Below are 20630 nucleotides of genomic sequence, written 5' to 3'. Positions count from 1 at the left end.
CTCTGGCTGTGCTGTCTCCCTGGGGCTCCTTCCCCTGGCAGCTGCTATTAGTTTAGATTTCTCTTCAGTGCTGGTGCTCCCCCCTGGGTCCTGCTTTCTTCTTGCAAGTGTGGTTTAAGCTGGGGAAGCTGTTAAAGATCATGTCTTTGCCCTTTATTTCCTTCTCTTAGAGCCTGAGCTCCTTCTGCCTCTGTGCCCTCTCTGTGATCGGACCTTCACCTTGCAGTGCTTCATTAGGGAGTCAGGAGAAAGCTCAGATTCCTGCTGACCAAGCTACATCCTCATTGGAAGCCCTTCATTATGAAGGAGACTGGAAAAGCATCTGTCCCTGCTTGGACTGAACCCACATGAGGACTCACATCTGACCAGGCCTTCCCCACTTACAGCTTTCCTGGAAATCTCATCTGACCTTTGCTCACTGATTTGGGATTTGGATAGTGGGGCCATTCCTGCAGCCACACGCTCTCCTGGCTGCTGGGACTGTGTGCAGGAAGAGCCTGCAGTGCAAATCCCTCTGCCTGATAACACTGAGTGGAGGGGATCAGCTGAGCAGGGGCTGTGTGCATGGTGTGAGGGACACTGCACCCCTCTAATTGGCCGCAGCCTTTCCTTCATTGCTGTTCAATTTGCAGAAAGCTCCTTTAGTACATGGGGACCCCGTGGCACCCAAACATTGGGCTGGGGTAGTGCACAAACCCTGAGGAGCTCTGATAGGAATCCCTGCTGGGTGTGGCACATGGTTTCGAAAAAACATACTTACAAGGTGGGTTGCAATAGCTCCAAAGGTTTATTTGTCTGCTGGGAATTATCAGGTGAGTGACATGGGTGGCTTTCTGTAACCTGTGTTGGCTGCGGCAAGGAGAAGTTCAAGCAAGTATCTGTCCCCTTCCCCAAACCTACAGCAGGGCTCAACAGCAAATTTGGGTTTTCTGATTGGTTGATTTTTTTCCCCTTTAAACCTGCTGGGGTGGAGGTGACCCCACCTGCCACGCACTCTGGGCTCTGGTGTTGCTTTTTTTTGGGGTCTTGCTGGTGGATGGGGTTGGTGGGGGCCTGGGAGAGAATGGGGGCTGCCCATAGGTGGGCACAGGGTGATGCTGTGCAGAATCCCACTTCATGGCAGGAAGATGCTTCATTCTGTCCCCATGCTGGTGTTTAAATACTGCCGATACTTTCTGACCCCCCTCGCCTTCCCCAGGTCCCCATCCAAGTGGATATGGCTGTCCCCCATGGTGCCACAAGGGGTAAGGTGGCCAAGGCTGGACAGACCACAGACAGTGATGGGGACACGGAGGTGACAGTCATGTGTCAGCAGTGAGCAAAGTTGTCCTCACTGGTGTCACGGAGGTCCAGGCCCACAAGGCTGGGGGGCTGGCAGCAGGTGAGGTTGTTATAGGTGTAAATGGGGACGTGGGAGTCATCCCCCTCAGCGACAGACTGGACAAAGCGTGGCACCACGTTGGGATGCCGCAGGGCGAAATCCCGCAGCCCCTTCAGCGAGCAGTTGCAGTGCCAGTTGTTCCCCCCAAGCCAGAGCTGCTCCAGTGTGAAGGAAGGGCACAAGAATCCCACTGAGAACGTCTCCAGGGAGTTGTTCCTCAAGCTGAGGTAGCGCAGGTTGGCGAGCTGCGTGATGACGGCGTTGTCCAGCATTGACAGCTGGTTATGGGAGAGGTCGAGCCAGAAGAGTCTGCGGAGCGGGCTGAAGGTGTCCTGGGAGATGTCCAGGATTTGGTTGAAGGAGAGGAAGAGGTACTCCAGGTTGCTCAAACCCACGAAGAGCTGGGGTGAGAGGTGGCTCAGCCTGTTGTGCTTCAGGTCGAGTTCCAGCAGCTCGTGCAGTTCTCTGAAGCTTTGGTCTTCAATGATGGAGATGGCATTGTGCTGCAGGAAGAGCCGCCGCAGGCTGGTGAGGCTGGAGAAGGTGTTGGCCCTGATCCTGCTCAGGCAGCTGTGCTCCAGGTGGAGGCTGTGCAGCTTGGTGACTCCCTCAAACACGTATTCGGGCAGAGTCTTGATGCAGTTGGCAGACAAGTGCATCACTGCCACGTTGTACAGCCCAAGGAAGGCCCCAGCCTTGATGTCCTGCAGCTGGTTGTTGTTGAGGCTGAGGACCTCCAGTTGGCCCAACCCATCGAAGGTCCTTTCTGCCAGGCTCCAGATCCTGTTGTGTCCCAGCTGCAGCTCCTCCAGGAACTGAAGGTCTTTGAAAGTCCTGGGCCTCAGGCTGGTGATGGAATTGGTGGACAAGCGTAGGACGTGCAGGCTCAGGAGACCCAGAAACGTGTCCTCGTACAGTGAGGTGAGACGGTTGTGGGACAGATCCAGCCACCGGAGAGACTTCATGCCCATGAAGGCGCGGGGTGCGATGGCGTTGATCTGGTTGTTGTTCAAGTAGAGCTTTTGCAGCTTCTGCAGCTTGACGAAGATGTTGATCTTGATGCCCTTGAGCGCATTCCCACTGAGGTCCAGCTCCTTCAGCTCCGTAAGGCTACAGAAGAGCTGGTGCTGGAGGTAGGGGAGCTTGTTCCCAGCCAGGATCAGCTCCCTCAGGTTGGGCAAGTCATGGAAAACCTTGTCAGGCAGGACCACCAGCGAGTTCCAGCCCAGGTTCAGGTACCACAGATTGGAGAGCCCTGCAAACAGCCCTTCTTCCACCTTGCTGAAGAAGTTGTTGTTGAGGCTGAGGGACACGAGGTTCTGGGTGTGCAGGAACGTGTGGGGTGCCAGGTACTTGAGACGGTTGCGCTCCAGGTGGAGGTGGTAGAGACTGCGCAGGCCATGGAAGGCGTGCTGCTCCACGGCGGCCAGCTGGCTGCTCTGCAGGTCCAGGAAGTCCAACCCCGAGAGGTTCCTGAAGGCTGCAGCTGGCAGCTGGGTGAAGTTGTTGCCATCCAGCCAAAGGGCTTTGGCGTTGGAGGGGATGTCCTCAGGGAGCTGCGTCAGGTTGCGGCTGCTGCAGAAGACGTTGAGCTCCTCGCTGTAGTCATCCAAGCTGCAGGCACAGGGGCTGGGGCAGCGCAGGGGATCCACGGCTGGGGGCTCCTTGGGGACGTCCCCATCCTGGGACTGGGATGCGGCAGCCAACAGCAGGACCAGGGGAAGCAGGAAGGGGACCCTGCCCACTGCGGGGCATGGAGGAAAGAGAGACTGTAAGCGGGCATGGGGAGGTGAGCTCGGGAACAGAGAACAACACATGGTGACCATCTTGGTTATTGTGGGGCACACAGCTGTGCCACCATGGCGTGAAGCATGTCACCTCCCAGCACTGCAGGGCAAGGATGCTCATTGCCACTGGTGTCCCATGGGAGACAGCAGTCACTGGTGTCCCCCAGCCCAGGGACTGGCTTGTCCCAGCCCTCATGTGTGCACTGCTGCACCCCATGTGCCCTGTGCCCTCTTGGAGCTTTGTCCTTACACCACAGCAGTAGCTTCTTCCTTCCCCAGCAAAGGCCAGCAGCAGCAGCAGCACTCCTCGTCCCCTTGCCTATTTCCTCCCCAAAATTAGCAGAGAACCGAGAGCTCTTCATTACAGTGCCCGAAAAGGCACAGAAGCTCCCCAGCTGCCCTCGTAGCCACAGAAAGAGAGGAGAAAACTGACCGGCAGCCTCACTGTATAGTCCCGGGGGGGGCTGGCCTGTCCCCCTGTGCCCCTCGCCCTGCCCGGCTCTCTCTGCCTTACCTCTGTCTGCGCTCATGGTGGCGGGCGGCTCCGTGCGCGCTCCCGGCCCCGCGCAGGGATGGAGCAACCACCTTGACGGCCGTCCAGCACCCGCTGCCGGCATTAACCCTGCCGCTGCTGGGCTCGGGGAGCGTGGACAGGATCGGGGCTTCTTCCCCCAGCCCGTGCCAGGCTTTGTCCCAGCCTGGGGGGTGCCTGGGGATATCTGCAGGAGTGCTGAGCCATGGGTGCAGGTTATGTGCTGGGACTTAGTGCTGGGGGTGATGTTACCGCTGTAAGTGGGGCTTGGGTGAGCAGGGAGGACAGACAGATGGACGTGGGATGTCCCGCAGCTGTGTCCCATTGTCCCTGAGTGGTGACAGCAGCCCTTCCCTGGTGCTCTGCTGAGGATGCCTATGGAGTGAGTACGGTACCGGACTCATTTCCTTGTAGCTCAAAGTGGCTGTGCCAGGGTGATGGGAATAAAAAGGGGCAGTTCCAACAGCTGTGACACTGCTGTTGTGATACCATGAGCATGGAGGAAGGTTGAAGGTCTCACTCTCATATAAAGGTAGGGGATTTCATGCTGGGGGCTTCCCATCAACCTCTCTTTCTCACAGAAATGGAAGACGCTCCAATGTGAACTTTTCTTCCCCTCACAGTCCCATTTTGCACCCACATTGCTCAAACTCTGTGTGGGCCAACTTGCCCAGAGCCCAGCAGATCCCACGGGTGGTGATGCTGCGTTCTCTGGCCAGAGCAGCCTGGCAGCTCCCCAAGTCCCCAGGAAAGCTCTGACCCCATCCTGTATCCCGGGTCATTTCCCCACCCCCCTGTGTCCAATGTGGCTTCTGAAGAACTTTTTATCAGTTTCCAGGAAAAAAAAGAAAGGCAAAAAGGTCGGTGATGCCCAAAGTGGAGCTGCCCCGTTGGCTCTATAGGGTCAAAGGAACCATTGGAAAAGCTTCTGTGCACCCTTCCTGCCTCCTCTACAAGCCCATTCCTCCTGGGGGATGCACCAGGATGGGACTGGCAATGCTTGTGGTTGGGATTCCAATTGCCCACCCTGGGAACTGGCATCAGCAGCACTGAGGGTTTTCCTTACCCCATACTATTCCCCAGGGGATGAGGAGCAGGTAATGATGCTCCACAGCCATGTTGGCGGAGAAGCTCTGTTCCCACATCCTCTCCCATCCCCATGGATCACAGCCTGTCCTCCCTTGATTCACAGGGGGCTTCTCAGCTCTTCCCTCTTGAACTCTGGTGGAAGTTTCAATCAATGGGAAGCAGGGGCACATGGAAACGAGTATCAGGGTGAGGGGGTGATGCCAGAGGTTCTTTGCTCCTCTCAATGGAACGCTGCAGCTCAGCTAAAGAAGAAACGTTTTCCCAGTTTCTTTTTGGCTCAGAGCAGCACTCTCCTCCCCCTCTATTTTAATCTTCTATTCTGGGAAATTATAGATCCGAAGGGAGAAACGGGCGACGGAGAGCAGCGCACCCACCACAGGCGCTAAGCACATATTGACACAAGGCGTAATCAATGGGGAGCAGCAAAGAGCTGAACCAGCACAGCCCCACTGATCAATGTGATCAGAGGGAGAGCCACGGGCAGGTAAGGCTGTGTGCTAAAGGCCTCTCTTGTGAAAGCAGCAAGCAAAGGGAGAGCAGCAGCCCCTCTCGCAGGCCCTGTGAAGCTGCCATCTCCCATTGCACTCCATGATGTCTGGGACCCCAGGAGTGGGGCAGTGCAGTGTCACTGCAGCCCTTGTGGCCCTCAGCGTGCCCGGCCAGGAACAAAGTCTACGCTGTTGCTATGGAAAAGGCTGTAATGGTATTAAGGGAGAGAGCAAAGCCATCAAAGAAAGCTGTTCTGCAGCTTCCCCTGCTCAGCCCAGCTTGAGATCCAGGTTGGGATGTGGGTGCATGGCATCCCTCCCGGGGGCAGTGATGGCACTTTGGTGGTGACGCTGGCACTGACAGCAGCACAGGAGGCACGATGTGACCATCACCTTCCTCGTGCCATCCCGTGACTCCTGCCTGCCTCATCCCAGCTCCATTCCCCAGCAATGAGTGTGACACCTGCTGGGTGAGGCATCCTCACTCCTTCCCCAGCAGCTCTAAGGAGCTGATGCGGGGGTTGACATTCCCAACACTTAATTGTGTGCAGGGGGGGAGTGGGAGGTGCTGGGGCACCAGCTCCGGAAGCCCTAATGCCTCACACACTCCTCAAGGTAACAGTGAGGAGCAGGGCTTTGCCTCCAGCACCAAAACCCTTTTGCTGGTGCAGGAAGCCTGATAGTCTGATAGCAAAGCCAGTGCTGCACTAAGCCTGGCTGGAGCCATGTGGGGCAGTGCTGGTGTGGGCTGTGAGCATTGCTGGTGGTTCTGCAGGTTCCAGGACTTCACCCATGTTTCTATTGAGCTCTTTGCACATTTAGAGCTATATGCAAAGGGTGGCTTGCTGGTGACAACCACCACGTCACCTGCATGCCTTGGCCATGAAAAAGCAAGAGGAAAGGAAGGCTGGGTGCAAAGCTGGTGTTTTGGCCCTTTGTGAGGTTCACTGAACATACATTTGGTGTTTATGTGTTTTTTCTTTCTTTCTCTTTAGGTTGCAATGGCAAACTAAGGAGCCTTGCTGCTCGTGCTGTGAGCTGGGATGTTTGTATACACAAACCAGGGGAACAGCAGCTGCTGCTGTGTCTGCTGGCTGTCAGTGCAGCACCCTGCGTGAAGGGTTTGCTCCAAGCCAGGCCTTTGAGGCACTGCAGCTCCATAAATAGCACTGTATGTGTTAATCAGTCTTATACTGCCATGAACGTGAAGACCAGTGGGTGAAGCAGGTTCCCCTTGGGAGCCAGCATTGGCTGTGACCACCTATTTGCACCAGGGCTCTGCTCCTCTCCCCACTGTGCTGGTGCTCTTACTGCAGGCTTCCAAGCACCCCAGTGCTGTGGGCGTGTGTGAATTTGGCTTTCTTGCTCAGCTGTGGGTGTGAAGAAACTGTGAATTCTCCTCAGCGCTTTCATTACCTTAATAGAATGACTTCGGGGCTATTAAGTTCTTCTGCAGAAAAATAAGATGTAACTGCATCTTTCATTAGCATCTCCATCCCCTGAGCCCCAAAAGAGCTCTGCTGCTGGATCGCACATCTGTAGCTTCATATAAAATCCACGTCAAGGTGCTTGCAGGCCTTCAGCTGCAGTTTGGACCAGCTGCTGCTGTTGGGGAGCTGGAGAATGGTGCTCAGCACGTTGTTGTGTCAGGACAGGCCCTCCCCCTCACTTACAGCCTTAGCTTAACTATAAGAAGCTACTCAGAGCTGTGGTCCCTCGGAACGCTGCATCACCACCAACGCTTTCCTTAAGAGGGAAATTCTTACCTAAGCTCACCTGCTCTGCAGGAACAGCTTCAAATAAGATAAAAAGCAGCACTTGTTTTACCCCATAGCTGCTATTCGATGAGTTCTTCCAGCGTTATCTTCTGTTCCTCAGCACTCTGTAACCCTCACTTGTTCAAGCACTGATAGCTCTGTGCATGCTTGGGACTCATCCCGGTCGTGCTGGAAGGTGGCCAGTTGGATTCAGTGACACCGCATAGACCAGCACAGTCCAGATTTAGCTGTCTGGGCTCATCAGAGTTCAGTGCGCCTCTAACAGTGAGTGAACATTGACAAACGAGCTGGGACAAATTCCTCTGAGTCTGCAGCAAGTCAAAGTTCAGCCACGGCTGTAAGGGAAGCAGCTCCTGCTTGGAGAGCTGCTAGCAATGCTCAGTGTAGGGAACTTCTTCCTGTGCCCTGCGGTGTCTCATTCTCAACACACAACTGGCTTTCGTAGCAGAGTCTTTCAGTCTGTGTTTTGCTTTAAAACTTACGTTTCTCCACATTGCATTGATGCTAAGCGATAAGATTGGGAAATTCTTCCCTGCTACTGGTTGGAGCTGAAAGATCCTAATCCCTTTGGACAGCTCGTTGGCCTTTCGTATCCGTATTGCTACCCTTCCTAGATGACGCAGGAGATACAAGTACAGCAGAGATGTGTGCTAAGCTTCTTGCTGAAGTTTCTGCTCTGTGCAGTGTCATTTCTTTCCCTCCAGCAGCTCCTGAGGTGACTGCAGCACTTTGCTCCACCTCAAAATCGAGGTGGGTAGCTCACCCTCTAGCAACCAAAGTTGATAGCAACAGCACTTGTGCTTTCCCTAGAGAGGAAAGTCACTGCCACAGTGATCCTTGGGTCCTGCCTTCACTCTCAGTCCTTGGTACCCAAATACTGTGCAAAGATCCCAGCCAGTGAGCACTGAGCCTCACGCACATGGATTTTGGAAGTGCTGCAGATAAGGAGAATGTAACTGCTCTGACGGAGCAAGCGCAGCATCTTGCTAACAAAAATGTGAGTATGAAGGTTTGCAGCCCCTCCCTGGGTCATTGAACCAGTGCTCTGTGAATCCCACATGGGATTGGGACATTGCAGGAGGGCAAACCCCAATCTGCAATCTGTTAAAGCTTTGAAAGCTGCATGTCCTCACTGGGTGTGCTGCACTCTTCCCTTCCAACAGCACGGGGATGGGAGAGGAGAGCTCTGCTCACTGGCACTGGCTGTCGGAGCTGTTTTGTGTCTCTAGGTGCAGCTGCAGGATAGGAATGAGAGGCTCTATGCAGGATTTGGAGATGTGCAGGAGAGGATGGGGAGGCTGACTGGCTCCAAACCAGATTTGTCACCCAGAATGATCTTCAGTGAAGAGGAAAAACTGAAGGTAAAACAGATACCTGGAGAGTTAGAGAGAACTGAGCCATGAAGCCCTGCAGGGCCGTGTACTTCAGGGCCAAAAACCTGGGAGCTGATTGCAATTCCTCTTCCCACTATTGCTCAGGTAAAAGGTGCAGCTGTTGGTCATAGAATCATGGAATCATAGAGTCATTCAGGTTGGAAAAGACCACTAAGGTCATTAAGTCCAACCCCAACCCACCCCACCATGCCCACTGACCATGTCCCTCTATGCCACATCCCCACAGTTCTTGAACACCTCCATGGATGGTGACTACACCACCTCCCTGTGCAGCCTGTGCCAACCCCCAGCACTCTTCTCTTTCTCAGAGGAAATACTTTCTATCACCCAACCTGATCCTTTCAAGTCATCTGTCCCTGAGCTCTGATTCCCTGCTGCAGCCAGTTGAAAAGCTTTGCTGGCCTCAGAATGGTCCGTGGACTTTTTATACTGTCCTTTTCTCTCTTTTAGATTTCCAAAGAACTTGTTGACCTCCAAATTGAGACAAACAAAATGAAGGAGCAGTATGAAACAGAGAAATTTGAACTGAAAAACATGGTATGTGAAAGATTGCAGCTCTGACAGATATCATTATCCAGGATGCACATTCGCTTGCTTGGCATATTCTCTTTTCTTTATCTAGAGCAGTGAATTTCCTCTGTTTCCCCAGATACTCTGAAATTCACGTGAAACTCATCTCCCTTGGTGCTAGAACACCAAGTCTGGCCAAATAAATACCATGTAATTACTGCTGGTCTCTGCCACAGCCTAATTCTTTTGCCCCCCCCATAGATCCTGGCCCTGGAGAATCGTGTGCTGGAGCTGGAGCTCTGCAGTGAGAAAGTCAGTGGGGAGCGGGATGCCTTACGGGACCACCTGCACGCCCTGGAGACCAGCAGGAAGGAGCTGGCGGATGAGTACATCATTTTGAAAAGCAATTACCTGGCACTGGGCAAAGAACTCGACCAGGAGGTGAGATGGCATTTACTTTGGTTTTCTCTACTCCGTAACACGGTGATCTGACCTATGGACAACTTGGCTGTCTATTGGTTGTTTATCCAAGGATCAGTCCTGCACCCACACTGACCTGTGTGACTGCTCCCTTCTGCCATCAGGCTCCCTGTTTTATGCTATCCCACCTCCCCACCCCTAGCAAAGCAAAGGAGGAGGTCACTGCAGGTCTGCTCTGAGTGCACGTTTCAGATCCCTTGGACTGCCAGCACGCTTTGTTTCCCTTTTTTCTGCATGGCTTGCACGGGCTGCATGGGAACGCATTTGTAGTCTCTCTCACTTCATTTGGTGGCGGGAAGGGGCCTGGAAGTTTTTGAAGTTGTCAAGTTTATAAGAATATGAAATATAAACACGTTTCCGATTCTCCCTTCGAACACAGCCCATCTCCTGGTGACTGTTAAATCAGGGATGATGAAGTGAAGCATTTTGGATCTCGGATTTGTGCATTTCTTTGGCAAGAATAGCTCCGTTAATAGGCCTTCCTCTCCTCCCTCCCCCTCCCACCTCTTCTCTTTGAATTGGATCGGATGACTGACACGCTCCTGCCTCCCGCCCCAGCAGATCTTTCAGCTGGTGCAGCCAAATGACCTAGTTTAGTGTGCTGGCCTTGTGCTGACCTGTGATGGGAAGATGTGGGGCATGCGAGTTTAGAATCATAGAATCTTGGTATATTCTGAAGTGGAAGGAGCCTGCAAGGGTCATTGGCTCCGCACAGCTTTCAGCACTGTTGGGATGAAGCATCATCTATAACCAGCAGTGTTCCACCTGGAGCTTTAGTCCTTGTCTGTCCATTCTCTCTTCACGACGAGCATCTCTCTGCAGAGCTCAGGTAGAGGGGGGGTATACAAAACCATCCAGTTCCAACTAAATCACTTAATGACTTGTGAAGTTATCCCTGTTAATATGGACATGACAGTGAGTGGGGTACGCGCTCCCAGCCTGTCCCAGCCGCTAAGTGAAAAGCCAATTGAACTAACCTGTTGCACCTTGCAGCAGGGATGGATTTTCCCCTGGTGTTTTGGCTCTGGCTGCTGAATATCCCTGCCTGAAGCGAAAGAGGCTCCAACTTGGCAGGCCAAGCCTTGTCGTGGCATGGGCCTCTTGCTCATTATTTTCCCAGTGTGGACTTTCCCAAAGGAAATGGCAAAAGCAGCCTGCGGTTCTGCCCCCTCCCCTTCCCCAGAGCCCTTGGTGGGAGACAATGAACCTTTTACACATTCCCAATTACAAGTGCTACTTGTGACCTTGCCAATATGTTGTCATGGCTGCTTGGCGCAGAAGCAGCTCCGCGGGCTCATTCATGGTCCCTTGTACGGGAACAGTTAGAGTCTCTGAATTGTTACAACCCCCATTGTAAGCCTTGATTCACAAATCGCCCCGTGTCTGTCCCCGCGAAGGAGAGCGGCCGCGCTGCCCTTTCCTGTCCCTGGGGAAGTGCCTTCCAGAAGATGCCAGTCCGACACTTTGTGCCTGTTTTCTAACGCGCTGTAAATTCTTCCTTTTCAAGACGTTGACCTTTTCTCAACTCCCTATTTCCTCCTCTTCTTTTGTTCTGGGGCTTACACAGGCCGGAGCGGTGCTACAAAGTGAGGCCGGCGCAGGGAACCCAAATGTGCACCAGTTCTATGTGGGGTTTTCCCTGGAGCAGGGCCAGGATTTAGGGTACGTAGGAAGCAGAGAAGCCCATCCTGAACCTGGGGCTGCCTCTCTTGTTTTCTCTTGGTCCAAAAAGCCGGTTCTTGTGTGCTGATGTGACCCCCTCTGATCAAATAGCTGGGGCTGACAGCTGCAGATGGATGGGTTTCGGTTGGGGAACAAGCCGCCTGTCTCTGCGTAGCTGTCAGTTTTCACAGCTGTATATCTCACCTCTTTGTCAGCCTCTTTTCTCCTCTCCTCTCTCCCTCAGCCCACCCTGTGCTATCTTTTGATAAGCTATTCTCTCCATGGATGACTCAGATGACCTCTGCCTCCCATCCTCTCGATTCACTGCCATGGTAACAATTACTCAAGCTTGTCCCCAGTCATAAACCCCATCAAAGCTTTGTTATCTACATAGAAACCCTCCCGTGAGACATGAATTCCCCCAGTGTTCCTTCCAGATCACCTGTAACAGAGCTTTTCTCATTCAGATACTCTTTATCTTTTGGAAATGTGTCACTTCACACCAGCACTGCTTTGAATCTCACTGCCTACACGGTGCTGTGGGCTGTCTGCTTCTGGAGGTATGCATTCAAACAAAACTGGAATTAGCTGAGTGGCACCAGTCGAGAGATGGATGGATATTCGGCCATTCTCCCTTACATTATGTAGTCTCGCGCTGTTCAGAACCATTGTTTGGGAAAAGACCTGCCTAAATGCTGGGAAGATGTGTGGGGAGTGAAGAACTGGGGTGAGGAGGGAGGCTGGGGGGCAGGATGGAGAGGTGTTGGGGGAGCACAGCCCAGGGCTCTCTGCACTGTGATCCATATCAGAGAGTGAGATGGGCAAGGGAGTAAGGTAACACGTGAATAATCCTGCAGGCTGTGCCTGCTGCCTGACTGTGATACCCTACATTTCCATGAGAATTAGAAAACCACCGATATCTTTGGACGTATGAGAGAGAACTAAAAATAAAACTGGCTTTCAGGAGGGGATGCGAGCACCGGCTTTGTGTACACACTAAGAGCAGTGAGTGTGAGCTGAACAAACAGCACGCAGAGCTGGAGAGGCAGCGTTACAGGAGCTCTGTCCTTCCTGTTTTGGCCTGGCAGGTCTTAAAGAATGAAGAGCTCAGCCTAGAGCTGCTCAGCCTGACCAATGCCAGGAGCACAGAAAGCAACCAGCAGCACTCCCATGCCTCTGCCACCGAGTCTGCTGCTGAGCCAGACAGAGTAATGGTGCATCGTCCCCCTGCTCAGAAGGTGAAGGTAAGGGCCTCTCTGCCTTTCTCCCAGTCTGAGCTTTTTGGAGAACAGGGGTCCAACATTTACCCCCCTCTGTCTCTTCCAAAAACAGCCAGAAGATGTGGCTGCCCCTGAACATGAGTGGCAAAACCCGGGAAGAAATGTGAGTGTGTGCTGCAGGGTCCCTGGGAAGCAGAAGAGGGATTTACTCTGAGTAGCTGATAGTTGGGTTCTATGGGTGAGCTGATGTCTGGATTTAGTTTATTATCCTTAAATTGTGAAGCTGAGACCAGAGTAACTCCAGCTCTTGTGCAGCAAAAGTTGAGAGATGGCAGCTGCCCACTGGGGAACAGAGGGAGGATAACAACCAGGTGCAGGAAATACTTGCTTATTGTTGACACTTGAAAACATGGAGGTGGTAAAGCACCCAAAGATGGGAGCCCAGAGCTATTTCCTGCCTCATTTCCACCCGCAGCCCAGTGACACCAGCTTGAGCTCCACCAGCAGTTCCTGGCAGGAGCCTGATTCTCAGGGTGGGCATCTCATTTGGGAGAGCATCTCCAGATGAAACATCATTCCTGTTGTGCTGCAGAGCGCTGCTCACTGCCAGCCAAACCTGCCCCTTCCCCCTGTGTTCCTCTACCAGCAGGATTTGGGTTAGATGGAGGCTCTCCTCACTTTTTCCCTCTTCAAGAATCCTTCTGTTTCTGTCAGCTCTCCTTCTCATCTTCCCATTTGCTTGTCCCTCAGTTGCTTGGAAACCAGGATCACATAAAAGAGGAGATTGAAAAACTGAAGCAAACCTACGATTCGCAGCAGCAGAAGCTGGAAGAGAAAGTGTGAGTGCTTGAGAGAGCAAACGTCCTTCCCTTGTTGGGTACTGATGGAGCTCATTGCAGCTGAATGTGAGCCCTACAAACAGGAGCAGGAACAGCCTCCATTTGGTGTGTTCCCTCTTAGAAGTGAGCCCTGGAAGTAAAAGCTGATGTTTGCAAGGATCTGAAGAGGGCTGAACGTCTCCTTAAGAGTCTGTTTAGATCCCTGACTGACTCACGTGCCCTTGAAAATCCACTTTCAGTGACATACATGGCAATGTGTGGCAGCGTGGGGAGCCTCAGCCTTACGCCCCATTAGTCAGCAGGCTGCAGTGGGGCCTGGGTCCCCACAGAGGCTGTCCCAGTAGGAAATAGGCCAAAACCAGAACCTTGTGCCAGGCAGGACATGTATCTTTGGTTGTGAGAGCTCTGCAGCCTCTGCTCAGTGCTCAGCTGGTGGTGGTCAGCAACAGCTGCTCCGAGGTTTCTGTCATTACCTACAATTTCCTTCCCAAAGCTGGCAGTACTGAGCCTAAAGCAACGTTTGGGGACTGCAAACAAAGGTGTTTTCCTCCTTTATGCCCAGGATCGCAATGGGGAAAGAGCTGCAGGAGGCGAAGAAAGCAGCCCGTGACCCCCAGCAGAAACTGGCAGAGCAGTCAGCAGTAAGGCGAGCTCCCTCCCATCCTTCCTTGTGGTTCAGATGTGTGTGCAATGCATAGAACCCCAGGCTGGCAGCGTGGTGGTTGGTTTGCTTCGAGGTGCTCCAACCATCCAGGGAGTTTGTGGCACTGAGGTGCTTCCCCTTGCATGGTTTCCTCCTTCAGGTGTGCAGTGCATGTGCTGGGATGTGCTGCTTGCTCGGGGTGGGAGGAACTGTTATTTTTGCAAGGGTTGGTGAAGTCACTTGCGGGGGATTGCAAATGACAAAAGGTAGCAGAGGAACACAGGCTACAAACCTTCTGAGAAACATTCTGTACAAAAAGCCCTTCCCAGCATCTCAGCTCTGGGGAAACAGAATAGCTGAGAATTAAGCCCTCGTTTCTTTTCCAGCTCAGTAGTTCCCCTTGCCCAGCTGGAGGGTGAGGGCAGCAATGTGTGTTCACTGTGCTTAGGTGCTGCTGGCCTCTCAGAGCCAACTCCAGGAGGTGGAGGCTGAGAACTCCCGGCTGCAGCTGCGGCTTAAGGAGCTGAGCGAGGAGTATCGCTGCCGGCTCACGCAGTACATCAGGGACGTGGCGGTGGGTACCCCCAGGCCTGAAGGAGGCTTCATCTGCTGCTGTTCCCCTCCTCACTGGGCTCAGGGAGGTGCTGGGAGCTGTGCTTGAGGCTGGAAGATCTCTCCACCCCATGCTGGGATGCTTGGCTGAGTCCTTGGCATGGCCTGGGGAGGAGGTGCCAGCCCCCTCCTGGCGCAGATTTCCTGTACGGCTACATTGAACCATAAGCAAGTTTCTGCTGGGACTTTCTTTCTCGGTCAGATTACTTGGATTGAAAGATCCTCTTATTTACTGTGGCTGCCTTCCAGTTGGCTTCCAGTCCCCATTGCCCTGACAACTCCCCTCGGCAGCCCAGGCGATGCCACTGCTGCTTTGTTGCCGCCTCGCTTTGCTGCCTCCATGGTGCCCCTGCTGCTGTCCGCAGCGGAAGCTCTGCCAGCCCCGTGGTCGGCACAGAGCCATGTAAAGCAAGTGCCTGGGACCTGCTCTGGGAACAAGAGCCTTTGGCAGAATAAGGCCCACAGAGCAGGGTGAGACCCAGCACACAGAGCAGGCATTTCAGACAGGTTCAGGCACAGAAACCTGCTTGCATTCAGCAGAGACTAGGAATAAATCTTTTTTTACCCCTATAGTTATTGGCAGTTGTAGTGGAAATGCTAAGTCACGGCCTGAGCCAGTGATGGAGCACCTGGTGGGAAGGCAGGGCCAGCCCAGGGGAGCTCAGGTGCAAGCAATGCAGCTAAGTAACCAGAAAGGCTGGAGCCAGGATCCACCCCTTCCCTGCCCTCATTAAGGGTTGGCAGTGGAGGTGAGGGCATCCACCTGCCTGGTGCCTTCCAAAGTTATGCAGTTTTTCTTCCTTTGTTTCTGTGTCCACAGCTGCTGCATTTGGGGTTGTTATAATTTGCTATAGCCTGGGATTGTGCTATTCTGTTATTATTGCTGTACTTTCCATCATATTATAATGTTACAGCAGTAATTGCTGTCTCAGAAGGTTAGCACCAAAGAACGTGGTGGGATGATAGATCAGGAGACTGAGCAGAGCAGTGTTTACCATGAAGAACAGCTTTACTTGTATCAGGGTATCTCATAGCTAAGGGGAGTGGGGAATGGTGAAAGAGTGCGAGACCAGGGATGGTGCTGATTATGTTCCATAGATGGGTCTAGTGTGTGAGTGATAGATATCCCCATAGATGGGATATGGGGATGCTGGTACAGTGCACCTCTGCCTTGAAGGGCTGGGGAGGAAGTTAATTTAAGCAAAATTAGTGTCTTTTCTTTAAAGTTAGAGGATATGTGCTGGAACTCCCATGTGGGAGATGGATTACCTGTCTTTAGGGAATTACTTGTCATCTCCATTTTCTCCTCTATGTGTTTAAAGGAGTACGTGGACAGCAAACCCAGCACCCGAACCGGGCCTAGCAAGGCTCCAGCTGAGCATGCAGACATGAAACGCCTTGTGGACAACATGCTGAAGGACATCAGAGCTTCCTACAAGGCTCGGGAGGAGCAGCTGGCTGGAGCAGCACGTGGCTACAAGAAACGCATGAAAAACATGGCCAAGAAGCACGAGAACCTGCTGATTGCATACAGGTAGGGCTAAATCTAGACTCCCTCTGTTTCTTCAGGTCATTGCTGAGGACAAAGTATGGGTGCCCCATAGCACCCAGGTCCCTTGCTGCAAGGAAGGCAAGCAGGGCTCCCAGGTGCACAGAGGCGTGGAGGGCACGTTTGTCTCCATGACAAGCCAAGAGGAGCATGTCTGCAGCTGCATACCACACTGTGCTTGGGCAAACCAGAGCTGCTCATTACACAGGTTCCTGCTGTGCAAAATTCAGGGTGAGAAGCTGAATCCCCGTTGGGTGGTGTGGAAATGTAAAGGTACCGCAAATAACTCCTGCTTCCCAGCCCTTCCTGCGGTGCTCTCAGCTCTGCTCCACAGCTCTCAGCAGCTTGGGCTGTGGGAAGTATCAAAGCTACAAATAGCTCCATAGGATGAGCTCCCCTCAGAAGCACTCCCAGGAATCCTGCACATGCTGCTGGGCTCTGCTACTCACCCTTGGCAGGTGGTCTGGCTGAGCTAGCAGCACCCAGTGGTACCTGCAGCAGCTGCAGAGCAACCCTCAGTGCATTACTTCACCAAAGCTACCAGGGACCAACACCTCTGCCATGTTGGTACAGTGTGCAGCGAGAGAAGATCCGCTCCTTGGGCAGCAGTGAGATGGATTCTGGCCCTGCTGAGCTCCACTTTGCCATCACAGACCCAGAGCTGCAGACAAACACAACCCAGGAGCTAAACAGGCTGCGGGAGAACAAAGTCAAACTGGAGCTCCAATTACACGAGTTGCAGAAGGTATTGCTGGGCTGCTGGCTTGGGGAAGCTCTCACAAACAATAGATAGAGCTACAAAATAGGTCTCTCCTCCTCAGGCATTTGCTGTGTCTCTGTGGCACATTGCAAGGGCAATGCTTGCTCACTTTGTCACTTGGGATGTCCAAGCAGGAGCTACATACACACAAGCACATCAGTCAGCTCTGCAGCCTGCTGCTGGGCAGTAAGGTCTTCCTTGAGTTGTGTGAGTTCCATTTATTTAAATATGATCAGAATGGAAGATCTAGACCCTAACACTCTCCTACACATCACTCCCTTGGCAGAGCACTGGGAGTTGCTGGAGCTTTGAAGACAGGGGTGAGGACTGTGGTGTTGCAATGGTTCAGTGCTTATAGAAATGCTCTTTTTCCTTTGCCTTCAGAAAAGACTGAAAGAAACCTCAGGTTTTCAGCTGTCTCCTGACCAGTAAGTCCTCTTTTTTATTTCCCCTGGGATAACTGTAGTTCTGAATTCTCCTCGCTGTATGGATTGAGGAGTTCTTGTTTTGGGGTTTTTCTTTGCATTACTTGGAGACGATGATAAATGGGGAGAAATGGAGCTGATAGGAACTCATCTGAGAAGAAAAGCCAGCTGTCGTCTCAGCGCAGCATTTCCTGTGGTGAAATGAGTTGGTCATTTGGGCTTTGATCCAAGAAAGCTCTTAAGCACATGCTTGATTTAATCATGTTTTTAGTCCCACTGATCCCTTTAGAAGCTGGAGTTAAGCACACGGTTGAGTGATTTGGTGGTGGACCACAACCTGGGAAAGGCCAGTGATACAACACCAACCTGGAATGGCCTCATTTCTCCTCCCTCCCAACACAGAAGCTGGATAGGAACACTCAGGTGTCCCAGTACTGGCACTACCCTGGCTTGCTGATAGGCCATTTTTTAGCTCATTTTGATCAGTTTCTTCCCCCTGCTTCATTCTTCCATTGAAATTCTACCAGCTGCAGCCATGCAGAGGTAGAACAAAGCATCAGAAAAATCCAAGCTGGGATTTTTTTGTGCTTTTTAAAATGTGGTGGCCTGGAGAACATGGCAGGTATTTCATTAACTGGATTCCAACACAGATTTGCTGGCCAGTGCCTGAGCCATTGGGCTCCAGAGCAATGCCTTGGAGAAGAGCTTGAGCCTTACCAGACTCTGCCATGTCATCTATACTAACCCTTGAACAGATGTGCTAATTTGGACAGATGCACCCCAGGAACAAGACAGAGAAGCACTAGAGCGTGGTGATGCATCTTGTTAAGGCTTTTATAGCTGGGAAGAGGCCCTACATGCCTCAGAACATTTCTGTCCTGTGTGCTGGTAGTTCTTACCCTCTGCATCACCTTGTTGCCTCTCAGCAGAGACACGAAGCCGGGTGTCACCACATCACTGCAGCTGTAACTACAGCTAGGTTTCTCATCCTGATCAGTGTGGCTTCACTGTTTATTGTTCTCTTCGCTTCTGCTCCCATGGAACTTCAGCCATGCTTTTCATCTGCCTGGGCTGAGTTGCAGCCACCAGAGGGAACTCGCACAGCCGCAGCAGAGCCGCTCTGCAGGCTGCAGCGCTCCAACACAATGCATTCCTCAGTTCATACAACCAAAATTCCCCGAGCATCAGATGTGACCTGTATTTTGCTTATTCAGACTGGGACAGAATAGGAAGAACTTTTCCCACGGCTGGGCTGCACAGACAGCTCACCTATCGCACTCAGTGCTCCGAGTGAGCAGCTCTATGCTCACAGACATGAAAAGCGCCAGCGTTTGGCATTGATCATACCCAGCTCTCTATTTCCATAAAGTTCAGTCTTGCAGTGTCAGGTTAATGACTCTTTCTGCTTGGAGTCCTCTGATGTATGAGCGGTGATGTGAGCCTGGAACAAATCCAGCCATCCCAGTAGGAATCCCAGGTTGGCAGAAGGGCTGTGACTCTCATGCCTGGGCATGGGGGCAGTTCTGTGTGCCCTGAAGAGGTTGGGGGCATCGGGATAGGAAAGGTTCCAAGCTCTGTGCTTCATGCTCTGATGGACATGAGTGCATCCAGCCCCCAAACAGAGCAGTGTGACTTGTACGTGAGCTGCTTGAATGCCTGTGAGAGATCACAGTCTTCTCTCTCCTAGGAAGCGGGATGAAGAGGGCTGGGCAGAGGTCAGGAAGCAGCTCCAGGAGTTCACACACAGCACCCAGGTAAAGCTCTGGAACAGCCTGTCTAACGTAAGTCTAACATTGACTCAGTTGCCAGGGACACGATGCTCCAGGTGGGCCCTTCTCTGCCAAAGCAGCACACCAAGTGACTGCTCAATGACCTGTGGTGTATCAGGGTGTGCTACCGAGTAGACCAACCTTTACAGCTGTACACTGCTGGCTGGTATCTCTCCATCTCTTGTTTCAGCTCAAATATTGAGGTAGCTGTGAAACAAGCTGGATCTATTCTCAACCTTGATTCAAGCTATAGAAATCCAGTTTGAATGTGATTATGTCAATCCGGTTCCCTCTGGGTGCAAGGACACTTGTACTGCAGGCAGGAAGTTCTTTCCATCCACAGCATTTCCCTGCAGCAGCCATGAAACTTGGAGGATGTGAGAAAGTTTAGCAGAAATGGGGTTTTCTGTCCAGCAGCAATGGCAGCAATAGGGATGCTGGGGAGAAAAGGGGTGCTGGCACAAACAGTGCCATGTGGGACAGCTGGGGAAGGGATCTGGAAACAGAATGGTGGCTCTGGTGAGTTAACTGTGAATTGGTGGACCGGGGTATTGCATGTCCTGGGGTGTCCCAGTCACTTTGTCTGTATGACTGATGCCCAGGAGGGAAGCTGGGCCATTGTCACCAGGATTCTTTCTCTGAGCACGTTGGTCTCCTGGCTGCCTCTGCAGCTTCATGCCAGGTGATGCCAGAGCCAAAGTTCTTGGTCCCATCTGACAGAGAGGGGCTGAGCACCTTCACTCTCATCTCACGGAGTTCCCTCCTTTCTCCATGCTTTCCTTGCCACTCCAGGAGGATCTGGAGAAGGAGAGGAGTCAGCTGCTGACACGGGCAATTGTGGCAGAGGAACAGGTGTTGGAGCTGCAGGATTACATAGAGAAGCACCTAGCAAGGTGAGGCAGTAGGATCCCTCTTTGCATGTTCTCTGCCAGAAGTTTGTGATTGCCTGTTTTCTGTCTGTTGGGGCTGAGATACCAATGTGGCTCAGCACCTGCACTCCCAGCATGTAATACTTGACTGTGCACATTCAATAGCATGCAACAAACACAGGGTGAAGCAGGCACTTAAATGGGTGACCTCCATAAGTGAGCTGCCAGCTGGGCCCTGACCATGCTGGGAATCACAGTGTTGTCTCCCTCTTGCAGGTACAGGCAGGAGGTGCTGTGGGTGAGGAAGCTCGCTGGTGGTGAGGAGCCACGTGCACGCAGTGCTGGGGCAGCTGATGCTCACTCACTGCCCAGATCCAGGAAAGCCATCAGCCGTGAGCTCTAACTCTGCCCTGCAACTGCAGGAAGCAGCACAGTTATAGGGGGGGGGAAAAAAAACAAAGTTTAAAAGAAAGGGACTTTCTGTCCTGAGACTGGCCAAGGAAAGCATCATTCCCTGGCCAAGAGATGCATAATGCAGGGAACCATATGGGTGTCCTCAGTGTCAAATTAATGGTACTAAAATGGAACAAGACAGCGGTGCTGTGTTTGTCCTCTGATCATTCTGCTGTAGGACTGGGACACAGGGCCACCCCCTGGGCAGCTGTTTGCTGTGTGACTGCAGGGATTAGTTCCTGCTCTCATGGATGCTGTGATGCTTTTCCTAGGTCAGACCTGGCGCAAGGTGCTCTTGGTTTAAGGGCTGGCTCTGCTCCTGCTTTTGCTCTTTTCTGTGTTCATGAAAGAAAAGGGCAGGAGTTTTTCAAGCTGGACTTTGCCTCTAAG

General features: G+C 52.6%; 2 protein-coding genes across 7 annotated transcripts; one reads left to right on the top strand and one right to left on the bottom strand.

The window, feature by feature from the left end:
• Positions 1 to 768: 768 nt before the first annotated feature.
• On the bottom strand, positions 769 to 3772 carry IGFALS (insulin like growth factor binding protein acid labile subunit). The gene is made up of 2 exons (XM_015877190.2): positions 3683 to 3772; positions 769 to 3125 (listed from the first exon to the last, which is right to left on the bottom strand). The coding sequence occupies exons 1-2, from the start codon at positions 3696 to 3698 to the stop codon at positions 1309 to 1311; spliced, it is 1833 nt and encodes a 610-aa protein (XP_015732676.2). The 5' UTR covers positions 3699 to 3772; the 3' UTR covers positions 769 to 1308.
• An 84-nt stretch (positions 3773 to 3856) lies between these two features.
• On the top strand, positions 3857 to 20382 carry CCDC78 (coiled-coil domain containing 78). 6 transcript variants are annotated; one of them, XM_015877206.2, is made up of 15 exons: positions 3857 to 8052; positions 8285 to 8416; positions 8900 to 8986; positions 9221 to 9400; positions 12190 to 12345; positions 12434 to 12484; positions 13072 to 13160; positions 13723 to 13801; positions 14252 to 14377; positions 15738 to 15949; positions 16538 to 16709; positions 17109 to 17152; positions 18837 to 18903; positions 19711 to 19811; positions 20064 to 20382. In XM_015877206.2, the coding sequence occupies exons 1-15, from the start codon at positions 7975 to 7977 to the stop codon at positions 20188 to 20190; spliced, it is 1701 nt and encodes a 566-aa protein (XP_015732692.1). In that variant the 5' UTR covers positions 3857 to 7974; the 3' UTR covers positions 20191 to 20382. The 6 variants fall into 6 exon arrangements, 5 of the variants coding, with proteins under 5 accessions (XP_015732692.1, XP_032303611.1, XP_015732695.1 ...); XR_001558411.2 differs by lacking the exons at positions 19711 to 19811; positions 20064 to 20382 and adding an exon at positions 16786 to 16931 and having other exon boundaries at positions 18837 to 18883; XM_032447720.1 differs by lacking the exon at positions 8285 to 8416.
• The last annotated feature ends 248 nt before the right edge of the window (positions 20383 to 20630 follow it).

The sequence above is a fragment of the Coturnix japonica genome, chromosome 14, assembly GCF_001577835.2.
Source record: "Coturnix japonica isolate 7356 chromosome 14, Coturnix japonica 2.1, whole genome shotgun sequence".
NCBI lineage: Eukaryota > Metazoa > Chordata > Aves > Galliformes > Phasianidae > Coturnix > Coturnix japonica.
The sequence above is the reverse complement of the archived record's forward strand: the minus strand, read 5'-3'. Positions and strand labels throughout refer to the sequence as shown.